Here is a 12,190-nt window from a genome sequence, read left to right on the forward strand (position 1 = left end):
ACACCATCTTCTTTCCAGTGTTGTGGTAGTAGTGTCCGTGCCGCCGTAGTTGCATACGTAAATAAGTTCTGTAATTTTGTAATTTTGATAAGTCCAAAAGTGGAAAATAAGGGTCAACCGTTAAACCACTCCAAAAATTGCAGCTCTTTGAGGGGCAGCCTGAAAACTCCAAGCACCCTTAACAAACTACAGCTCCCATGAGTCTTTGTGGAAGTAGTAAAGTGGTATCATGGAATTGTATGGAAGGGAACATGACAGTCATCTGGTCCAACCCCCTGCAATGGCCCAACGTGGGTTCGAATTCGTGACACTGATATCTCCCCCCCCCCCTTTGGCCTCAAGACCTGCCAACCGCTGGCTTGCCTATCCATAAGGGAATATAGCCCCCAGGGTGAAATAAAGTTCCCCACTCCTGCATTAAGGGAGTATATCTTGCTTAAATTCTGCTTCTGCCTTTGGCAGTATCGGAAAAGGGAAATAAAAACGGAAGAGAAAATAAAGAAAAGCCTGCGACATACAGGAAACTGGTTAGGCCAATGTGTGCCTCTGTCTTGAGGAGAAATCTGTGTTAGTGGAAGCCCTTGAGCATTATACTTAAGCTTTGGCGGGTGCCCTTAAGCAGGTTAACCAAACAGACTGATGGTAGGTAATTGATACCCTGAGGTCACAGGTAAACATGCAGAGACTGTACACAGAGCTGATTCACCTGACTGGCAGGGAGGCAACTATGGCCACGCCCAACCGGACAAGGTTTCAGGTTCCAATTTCATTGTTTTGTTTCCTCCATATGCACACCTGACGGCGCAGGCTGAGGGCAGACGTGTGCAGTCAGCATGGGTTTCTGAACTTACCTCTTTTCCTGGTTCTTTCCCTTCGTTTTCTGTCATTAACAGAAACAAACAAAAATCCGTCAGCCTTTTTAAAAATTTATTTTCACGCAAGCGACAGAACAATAACTTGCTGGATCTCCTCGAAAAGCTTAATTTGTTGGAAACAGATTGCAAATAAATGAAAGGTAAGTGGTTTAGGGGGGAAAATGTTTTCATTATTGATGCATTTAGCGCCGTACAATGTAATGTCGGCTTGCACAATTTGTGGTCCACTAGTCATATAGGCAGCCCTCTGGCGCAATGTTCAAGCTTCCTGGTTTTGCTTCCCGCCTGAGGCTGAAAGAGCAGGGCAGGCTGTCAGCTCACAATATATGGCTGGAAAAAATCTTGCCCGGCCTGCTCTTGTGCCTTGAGGAACAACTTGATCTGCAGTCATTAGCAGGTGATATTGTTTATTCCCCATGCTATGAGGAGCTACAGCCGGATGGTGAATTCTGCACATCATTTGGTTTAAAAAGCACTTGGGCAAGCCAGACAGTTCCTATTGTGACTTGCCAATAGCCTGATAACTTGCCCTCTAAGGTACACAGCAAAAGCAAACCCAGGAAGTTTATTGCTCTGGTTCTGGAGTGTAGTTTGGCTTGAGGGATCACATGTTGTACAGGCCTGGTGCAACACAAGCCAGAAAGACAGGTCTCTGCCCTGAGGAGCTTACGGTTTGTATTTTTTAAGTGTGAGGGAGCCAGTAAAGGGAGAGGGGTGGAGAAAGGAATGGAAAGGCAACCTTAGCATAACCTCTTGGCAATTTTGAAGACTAATCTACAATGTACTTGTCTCAAATTTCACTTGCCTGTGCAAAATAAATAGCATGCTGTGGATCTACTTTCCAAGGTGAAAAAAGAGAGAAATAATGAGCTGAAATGTTATCATTCAAAAACATTTTCACATGCTTAGAACACCAGTGACTAAAATGGGCGAAAAGGCTACCAAACGTACAGAGTAGTGTAACCGGATCTTAACTTTACTTCTATTTAACCCATTATATCCATTTTCTGGTTGGTTGTTTTAAGAAAGGGGCCATAGTTCTGTAATCTTGCGGTGTTTTGATCTGGTTTTGCTTCCTTTTTGCCTACAGAAAACTAGCTCTTCAGGGAACAGGGAACAGACCTCTTCCCTGACACGCTGGTTTTCCAAAGGCAGGGATCTTTTGATGTGATGGGACATTCGGACATGTGGTACCACCACGTTCCCAGGATCTGGAAGGAAGAATGCAGGTGGTTAGAGAGCCAGCAGCTCTTCAAGGCTAGGATGGAAAAAGATGGAGAGACCTAAGCCTTCAGGGCATGATCAATGCCATATTTTGGAGTAGGTAACTGCAGAATCATGGCACTCTTCGTGCCATGCCATATAGGAATATTCGTCCTATAAATCAGCAATGATGGGACGCGGGTGGCGCTGTGGGTTAAACCACAGAGCCTAGGACTTGCCGATCATGCAACGGGGTGAGCGCCCGTTGCTCGGTCCCTGCTCCTGCCAACCTAGCAGTTCGAAAGCATGTCAGAGTGCAAGTAGATAAATAGGTACCGCTCCGGCGGGAAGGTAAACGGCGTTTCCGTGCGCTGCTCTGGTTCGCCAGAAGGGGCTTCGTCATGCTAGCCACATGACCCAGAAGCTGTACGCCGGCTCCCTCGGCCAGTAAAGCGAGATGAGCGCCGCAACCCCAGAGTCGGTCACGAATGGACCTAATGGTCAGGGGTCCCTTTACCTTTACCTAAATCAGCAATGAGATAGTGGAAGGGGCTGGTGCAATTAACAGAGAAAGTGAGTGATTTTAGAAACAGCAGCAAACAAACAAAAAGACCTTGGTGTGTGTGTGTGTGTGTGAGAGAGAGAGAGAGAGAGAGAGAGAGAGAGAGAGAGAGAGAGATGAGCAGTTTTCCTTCCTGCTGTGTTTTCATATAAATTCCTCCCCTTTTTCTCTTCTCTTCCCCTCTTTCTCATACAGCTGTGCAAATAAGTCTACAAAAGTTGCTAGCCCGCGAAACAACAGCAACCAACAAACACTAGCCGGCTTACCCACACATCCCTCCTCCTAGTTATTTTTGACATATTGCCGATGCCTGAAAACCTTCCCAACGTGCAGCGATGTAGCAACACATGCTCCCGTTTAATGGGCTTCTAGACTACACTGATATAAACAAACATATATGCAGATAATTCGGCAAAAACATGTCTACAGCGCTTAGGGGCAAACAGCCTCCTCCTTTCTGAAGGAGAGATAACCATCTCTTCTCCGTCTAGTGCCAGGAAATCTGATGGTTAAATTCCTTTTTGCTGTGTAAAGGATCACCTATTCACAGTCACACTGCGTTCAGCGGGATTAAGAGAGATGTTTGAGCTTAGCCTCCGGCTCTGCTTGGCAAAGTACTTGACCTCTTCAAGTCACAATATGCTTTTGATTTTTTTGATCTTTATAAGCATCATGGTATGCATTTCTGCTTTGCCCTCGGAAGGACCTGGCAGCTGCCTTACATTCTCTGCTAGCTTCCTGCTTCGATTTTTTTTGCAATGCACTCTGTGTGTGGTTGCCTTTCAAGGCTGCCTTACTTGAACTGCTCAGTTGGTCCAGAAGTGCAGCTGCCTGACAAAGTTGGCTGAGTCAGCTGCATAGAGCATATGATACCTGTATCGTAAGATCTTTACTGGTTGCCTGTCAGTTTTCAAACACAGTTCAAGATGCTGGCCTTTTAAAAACCCTAGAATCATAGAATTCTAGAGTTGGGAGGGATCCTGGGGGTCATCTAGTCCAACCCCCTGCAATGCAGGAATCTCAACTAAAGCATAATACAGTGGTACCTCGGGTTAAGTACTTAATTCGTTCCGGAGGTCCGGTCTCTACTTAACCTGAAACTGTTCTTAACCTGAAGCACCACTTTAGCTAATGAGGCTTCCCACTGCTGCTGTGCCGCCGGAGCACAATTTCGGTTCTCATCCTGAAGCAAAGTTCTTAACCTGAAGCACTATTTCTGGGTTAGCAGAGTGTGTAACCTGAAGCATATGTAACCCGAGGTACCACTGTAGTAATAATAATAACAATTTGTTTGTTTGTTTATACCCCACCCATCTGGCTGGGTTTCTTCAGCCACTCTGGGTGGCCTCCAACAGAATATTAAAAACACGACAAAACACCAAACATTAAAAACTTCCCTAAACAGGGCTGCCTTCAGACGTCTTCTGAAAGTCAGATAGTGGTTTATTTCCTTGACATCTGATGAGAGGGCGTTCCACAGGGCGGGCACCACCACTGAGAAGGCCCTCTGCTTGGTTCCCTGTAGCTTCACTTCTTGCAGTGAGGGAATTGCCAGAAGGCCCTCGGAGCTGGACCTCAGTGTCCGGGCTGAACAATGGGGGTGGAGGCACACTTTATGACAGATGGCCATCCAGCAAAAACTGTTTTGGGAATTACCACGGTAAATTTCTTCTTATTCTTACTTCTCCCCTCTCCTTTCTCCTGAAGGAGTCCAAGGTAGCATGCAGTAGAAAATAGATACAACTGAAAACAAATCTAAATTAAGTTTGAACTAAAAGCAGTCAAATTGCCATTCTTGCAAGAAAGGAATAGAAGGCTCATGACAACAATTGTCATCTAAAGGCCAAGATAAACAAATGTGTCTTAAAGGCAGGCCAACACTACTGACAGTGCAAAGGAGAAGCATAAATTGATAGTACGTAGAAGTAGAGCAGGCATAGGCAAACTCGGCCCTCCAGGTGTTTTGGGACTACAACTCCCATCATCCCCAGCTAACAGGACCAGTGGTCAGGGATGATGGGAGTTGTAGTCCCAAAACATCTGGAGGGTCGAGTTTGCCTATGCTTGAAGTAGAGTCACCATAGGCTTGGGAGCAAAATATGACCCTCTAGGCAAGAACTAAAGCACAGTCACATATAGGTAAGTCCCTTGGGCGAAAGTCCAGCAGTCAAGAAACGCAGTCCAGAGTCAAACCCAAAGCACAGTCCCAGCAGAGATCTTGGAGCATCCAAGCTGAAGTCCATCAACATGGGCAGCTGAGCAGACAGAGCACCTCAGCTCTGCTCCCCTTTTCTCCCTTGAGTTTTTATTGTAGCACCTGGGCTTCGCCAAGCCTGTGACCCTCACCTGTGTTGAGCCTAATCTACTTGAGAAACCACATCCCTCCTCCCAGCTCCATCTGGTACGCAGGCTGAGACCCTACCTGCCTGCAGACTGTCTCGCCAGAGTGGTGCATGCTCTGGTTATCTCTCGCTTGGACTACTGCAATGTGCTCTACATGAGGCTACCTTTGAAGGTGACTCGGAAACTGCAATTAATCCAGAATGCGGCAGCTAGACTGGTGACTGGGGGCGGCCGCCGAGACCATATAACACCGGTCCTGAGAGATCTGCATTGGCTCCCAGTACGTTTCTGAACACAATTCAAAGTGTTGGTGCTGACCTTTAAAGCCCTAAACGGCCTCAGTCCTGTATACCTGAAGGAATGTCTCCACCCCCATCATCCAGCCTAGACACTGAGGTCCAGTGCCAGGGGCCTTCTGGCGGTTCCCTTGCTGCGAGAAGTGAGGTTACAGAGAACCAGGCAGAGGGCCTTCTTGGTGGTGACGCCCGCCCTGTGGAACGCCCTCCCAGCAGATGTCAAGGCAATAAACAACTTTTAAAAGACAACTGAAGGCGGCCCTGTTTAGGGAAGTTTTTAATGTCTGATGCTGTATTGTTTTTAATATTCAGTTGGAAGCCGCCCAGAGTGGCTGGGGAAACCCAGCCAGATGGGTGGGGTATAATAAATAATAATAATGATTACCCTTCCCAAACCCGGCTTGCCCCGGTGGGTCCCAGTCATGGCTACACCCCTCACTAACATCCTCTTCCTGCTCCCCACTAGCAGGACCAGCGGACAGGGATGATGGGAGTTGTAGTCCAACAACAGCTAGGGACTCGAGGTTGAGAAAAACTGCCATAAAACCTTCTTAACAGCTCCATATGCTCAGTTCATCAAGTGAGTCTTCTGCTCCAGAAAGTGGTAAAGTGAGAGACTGCAAGGAGCAGGGACTTTTTGGTCATGGCACCTTCTTCCAAAATTTCCAACTGGAATGGGGACGGGACTGTCGACGAGTCCATTCTGTTGGGTCTTTGAGAAGTCTAGTAAAAGCTTCCTGCTTTGCCAGGCTTTGGGGGCCGTTGGGTTAGCATTAAATGCAGTTCTTTCCTGGGTTATTTTATGTGCCAGTAATGTTGTTGTTTTAAGGTTTAATGTTGGGGCAAATCTTCATAGCTTGCTGTGAATGTATGGTGGCTCACCAGGAGCCTGATAAACCTGCTGTTTAGAATGAAAGCGGGAAGGAGTTGTCACACACACCTGGCAGGCCATAATATGTGACTGGTGGGCTGCATATGGCTTGGTAGTTCATGGCTGTATTTTGGTTTTTTCTACTCTCTTTTAATGTTTGCATCATTTGAGGGGGAGTGGGGGAGTGACGAAGAATGCATTCGACAGCAGCAGCATCCCATTGTAGCAGCATCCCATGAAACTGTTCCTAAATGAGCTAAGCCTGAAACTAGGGAAACCCAGCCAGGTGGGCGGGTATAAATAATAAAATTATTATTATTATTGGCATAAAAAATCAGGCCAGCTACCTGAACCATGTAGTTTTCCACCTTCAATCTGACTCATCAGAAACTCAAAGCTAAACAGTCTGAAGGTGGAGATACACATAACATTTTTCCCCCCAAGTAGTGGTGTCAGTTTGGAAGTGCCCTTGCTACATTCAGTGCAAAAGGAATTTTTCTGTTCAAGGTCAAGTCCTGAAGGGAGATGGGTGGGAATCACAATTCTGCAAACTGACAGCAGAAGCTCTGATTGGCAGGCACCCATGATGTCATCAAGAAGCCTCTTCTTCTCCAATCCCAAGAGCAGTTTTGAGCTTTTAAAAGTTTTTTTAAAAAAATAAATCACTGCAATGACCAATGATAGGAGAATAAGGTCTGCTGGCATTTCCATCTTGTTCTGATTGTGAAGCCAAAAGGAAGCTGGTTTTGGGGGGCTACTATTGAAAGAGTTCAATAGTATGCCTGTCTCCTCAACGGTGATGTGGGTTTTCTAAAAAAAAAAAAATAGAATTGAAAAAATTTAGGGTAATTTGCATTGGGAAATTATTTGATGTCCTGGAGAATGATCTAATTTAGCATGATTGTTTTAGCAACCAGAGCTAAAAGCTTTGAAACTGCCAAGCCGACCTAATACTTCATTTGTAATTGGAATTCATTGTTACTAATGAACTTATGAAATGGAAAATTTTCTGCCTCAGATCACTGATGCCCTTTGCCCTGCTAATTTAGTTTGGTACATGTGCTCTAATTGTCTTTATTAACTAGGGAGAGTTGGCTAATCAGACTGTTTTCTGGTATCTATCCTTAATCACTGCCCCTGCTTTCCTTTAGGGGGAATTTTTGAGGGGTATTTTTGACATGCAATACATACATGTGCCCTGGTATTCATTAACTTCTCTTCTGTATCCCCCTCCCTGTAACTGCCTATCCAGAAAGCAAATGTTGCTGCATCTGAGTTGCAGCTATTCTGTAATCCAGATCCATTGTGGGAATAAACGTTCTATCAAACATTTTTACTTTAAAAAATAAATAAACAAATAGGAAATCTAGCCTATGAAAGTTGGGGGAAAGTCCTTTGGAAGAATTTCCGTTGTGTTCAGTTTGGCTTACACTCAAGTAAGCATGCACTGGATGGCAACCTCAGTTTAACACAACTGCTTAAAAAGCCAACTCATCTTGCCAACAAAGGTCCGTATAGTTAAAGCTCTGGTTTCCCCAGTAGTGATGTATGGGAGTGAGAGCTGGACCGTAAAGAAGGCTGATCGCCAAAGAATTTATGCTTTTGAATTATGGTGCTGGAGGAGACTCTTGAGAGTCCCATGGACTGCAAGAAGATCAAACCTATCCACTCTGAAGGAAACCAGCCCTGAGTGCTCACTGGAAGGACAGATCCTGAAGCTGAGGCTCCAATACTTTGGCCACCTCATGAGAAGAGAAGACTCCCTGGAAAAGACCCTGATGCTGGGAAAGATGGAGGGCACAAGGAGAAGGGGACGACAGAGGACAAGATGGCTGGACAGTGTTCTTGAAGCTACCAGCATGCGTTTGACCAAACTGCAGGAGGCAATGGAAGACAGGAGTGCCTGGCGTGCTCTGGTCCAGGGGGTCACGAAGAGTTGGACACGACTAAACCACAACACAACAACAGGGTAGACAGGATAAATGGATACAGTAATCGGGGAAGAATGTTCAACAGTGTGTCAGAATGTGAGTGTGTGAGACAGACAGGCAGTGATAACTAATGTAAGAATAGGCATCCGTCTGTCTCGGGAGACAGTGGAAGAGTCAAACCACAGGAAGTCAAACCACTGGGCAGCTACAGTGGCTGCTGTGGCTGTAGGGACCAATACAGGAGAGACATGTTTTGTTGCAGGAGGGGCAGTTGTAGGTGTCCGGCTGTGCTCCTGCAGGTGTACCATGGCATTGCTTCTTTCTGCACTCCTCCCAACAGTCATTCCCCCTTGGGCATTGCTGTGGGTACACAACCTGACTTACTCTTTTCAGTCATCTACAAGGGATTCCCATGTATACATATTATATTGCTGGCATCCGTCGGTCTCAAGAGACAATGGAGTGAAGTCAAACCACTGTGTTAGCGGCACTGAAGTGACCTCCCTGGGGCGCAAGCCTTGGCAGTGTGTCTGGAGGTCCTGGGCTGCCGAGACGACAAGACCTCTCAGCCTCACTGATTTGGTCTTCAGGAAAGCAGAGCAAGACGCTTGGCACTGGCTTAGCTGCAGGAATTGCAAGGAGGAGGCCTACAAGGCACCACCCAAGTGTCTTAGGGACCGCACTCTGGATTTGTGTAGGGTTTACTCCAGGGGTCAGCAAACTTTTTCAGCAGGGGGCCGGTCCACTGTCCCTCAGACCTTCTCGGGGGCCGGATTATATTTTGAAAAGAAAAATGAACGAATTCCTATGCCCCACAAATAACCCAGAGATGCATTTTAAATAAAAGGGCACATTCTGCTCATGTAAAACATGCTGATTCCTGGACCGTCTGCGGACCGGTTTTAGAAGGTGATTGGGCCAGATCCGGCCCCCAGGCCTTAGTTGGCCTATCCATGGTTTACTCCTTAGCCTTTTCTTCCCCCGATAGCCCACAAGGCGGTGGAGGTTTCGTATGAGAGTTTTCCTTCTCCTAGATGGGCTGCTTTCTCAGGTTGACAAGCCCCACCTGCCCCTCACTTTCCTCTACAGCGCGTGCAGAAACCACCTTCTTAACTGTTGGACCCACCATTAGTCTCATCTGTTCAATCCACCGGAGCTTGTCTTTGCATGCAGGGGAAGCGCCCAATTCACCAAGAGTTTGCTGGGATGCATATAAATGCATATACATACTAGCAGTTCGAAAGCACACCAGTGCAAGTAGATAAATAGTTGCCACTGCGGCGGCAAGGTAAACGGCTTTTCCGTGCGCTCTGGTTTCCGTCACAGTGTCCCGTTGCGCCAGAAGCGGTTTAGTCATGCTGGCCACATGATCCGGAAAGCTGTCTGTGGACAAACGCCGGCTCTCTTGGCCTGAAGCAAGATGAGCGCCTCAACCCCAGAGTCGCCTTTGACTAGACTTAACCATCCAGGGGCCCTTTACCTTTTACCTTACATATACAGTGGTACCTCGGGTTAAGTACTTAATTTGTTCCGGAGGTCTGTTCTTAACCTGAAACTGTTCTTAACCTGAAGCACCACTTTAGCTAATGGGGCCTCCTACTGCCGCCATGCCGCCGGAGCCCAATTTCTGTTCTTAACCTGAAGCACTATTTCTGGGTTAGCGGAGTGTGTAACCTGAAGCGTATGTATGTAACCCGAGGTACCACTGTACAAGAGTGTCCTCATTTGAATCTGAAATCTCAAACGGTCTGGTGGCTTCACGGTTCCGTTTTCTGTGTTCATTGCAGATGTCATGGTCCCCTCAGTACCGGAGTTCAAAATTCCGCCATGTTTACGGCAAGGCAGCCAGTAAGGAGAAGTGCTACGACTGTGTGCCTATCACCCGCAGTGTTCACGACAATCACTTCTGCGCTGTGAACCCGCATTTCGTTGCTGTTGTGACAGAATGTGCCGGCGGAGGAGCCTTTATTGTAATACCAGTAAATCAGGTAAGGACCACCTTACTGGCAGGTGTAGCTGGTTTCGTGTGTTTGTACGTCTCGGTGGGCAGTGGAACCTCCTAAAGCCCAAATGGCCCATTCATTTTAACAGAGGAGCTTATTTTGAATGGAGTAAGGGAGAGGTTTTCAACCTCTTTGAGCCCACAGCTCTCTTGTGGCAACCCTGTGGGGCTCACCCCGTAATGTCACCCCGTGCCTGCAGAGCTGGCAGCCTCTCACCCTTTTTCAAACACCTTCCCTTGTAGAGTGTTCCCTCAACCTCCTCTCCCCGCTCCTTGGGAGTCCTCTGGGCAGCCATAGCTGCCACCCCTGGTCTGTGAGCTGCCCCCCCTGCCCCAAAGAGAGGTGCTTCCTCACACTGCCCCACAGGGGCCTGGGAAGCACCCTCCAGCCATCCCCAGAGGCACCCTTCACCTGAGGAGCTTGTAGCCAGGGCTGCTGCAATAAACAGCTGTGTGAGCCTTTGGGAGGCAGAGATGTGAGAGGGCATCAGAAGAGGGAGGGAAGGAAAGAGGGACAGAGGCCAGTGTTGCCCGTGGCACTTGAAAACCAAAGGGATTGAAAGGCCAACAGTATTGGCTCTATCTACTGACTCTCCCATGAACTGGGAGCTAGGGCAAAGGGCTCATTTACACACATGCACACAAACCCCATATAAACTCCTTTTGCACTGCATGGGTTCGTTTTGCTTGCGGCTAACGCACTGCTGAGTTGCACAAGAATTGTCTGGGACCTCCTCCCTGCCCATACAAACACCAGGACTCTGGAAGAGCTTGCTGTTGCAGGTTGAAGGGGGCTTAAAGAGCCCTTTTGCCTTTCCCACTCATCCTGAGTTGCCTGGTGAGCCCTTTGCAGATGTATTGGTTTTCATAAGAGAAAGCCATATTTTTAGGCAAGGGTCCCTGGGATCTGAGGCTCTGCTGGGGGCCAGACTGAGGACCTAAACCACTTGCCACCAATTCTTGTGCTAAAGATGGTGGTGATAGAGCTACAGGATGATCCAAAAGGTCGTCATCCAGGATAATTGAATGCTTCCTTTTGTAAATGTATGTAATTCTGGGGCTGGTTTTGGACAACACATTTACGGGGTGATTGGACTGAATGCCTATTCCAAAAAGCACTCTTTAAAAAAGATGTATTTTGTTTTCAAAAGTGTTCATACTTTACCATCAATAATACCTTTAATTTATCCATTGACTTCCCACCCCCCTCTCCATGGGGTTCTATGTTTATCCTTTAACATTGCATAATTTAACTTATAACACTCCATATGTACATCCTAAGTGATTAACCTTAATGTGTTTCTTCTCTTGCTCATATTTCAAACCCTCCTCATGTTTTCACGCAACTCTAATAGCTCTTTAGATGTTCTCCAAAAGCACTCTTAATTGGTTATTGCCCCTTTAAGACAGGGTTTACTAACCATTTTTCACCCTGGGGAAAACCTTTTGAGGGCTGTATAACAGTGGCGGTGTGGCCGAAAGTGAGTGTATTATTATCTTGGTCCTCCAAACAGCCACACATCACCTGTGCTTCCTTTATGTAATAAATATATGTTATAATCCAAAGGACCATGATCTACAACAACAGAATCTTACTTACATATTTAGTATAATAATCCTCTCTAACCTTTACAGTGCCCCTCAAAACACCTGTCTACTACAGACCCCTTGTGGTGAAAATATATACAATAAGAAAAATGTATTTTAGCTCCGCTCTCTGTAAGGTTAAGAGGCCATTTTAAGACTCCAGTCCAGACAGAGGCACAGCAAAAACATATACCCAGCCCACAACAGCGGTTGGAAATTTGCATTTCCTATCTACGTTGCAATGCAAATGGAAATATGCTTCCCATCCTCAGTGTGTGTTGCAAGCAGGGTTGCACATCACAACCACATTCATACTGCTTGAGATGAAGGAAACTCCTGTGCAAGAGCCTCTCTCCTTTGCTGTTTCTGGGTAGTATTTGAAAACACATGTAAGATGCAATTATTGCAGGTTCTTAATCTGCATTGGGAGTCTAGCTTTGCAACCTACCCATTGCAGAATATATTCCAGCTGGTTCCATGCTGAATTTGTCATCAGTTTTCCTCTTCCTTCATACATCAG

The 12,190-nt window shown here is 46.7% G+C and overlaps 1 protein-coding gene across 3 annotated transcripts in view; it reads left to right on the top strand.

Annotated features, from left to right (window-relative positions):
- CORO2A (coronin 2A) overlaps positions 1-12,190 on the top strand; it is a 64,777-nt gene that overhangs the window by 33,057 nt on the left and 19,530 nt on the right. For 2 of the 3 annotated variants that reach the window (XM_053371653.1, XM_053371656.1), the window contains exon 2: positions 9,869-10,069. In XM_053371653.1, coding sequence (XP_053227628.1) covers positions 9,869-10,069 — 201 coding nt within the window. Of the gene's footprint in view, positions 1-664; positions 1,016-9,868; positions 10,070-12,190 lie in introns of those variants that run through there. The other variant, XM_053371655.1, reaches the window with a different exon arrangement.

Source organism: Podarcis raffonei, chromosome 17, assembly GCF_027172205.1.
Source record: "Podarcis raffonei isolate rPodRaf1 chromosome 17, rPodRaf1.pri, whole genome shotgun sequence".
NCBI lineage: Eukaryota > Metazoa > Chordata > Lepidosauria > Squamata > Lacertidae > Podarcis > Podarcis raffonei.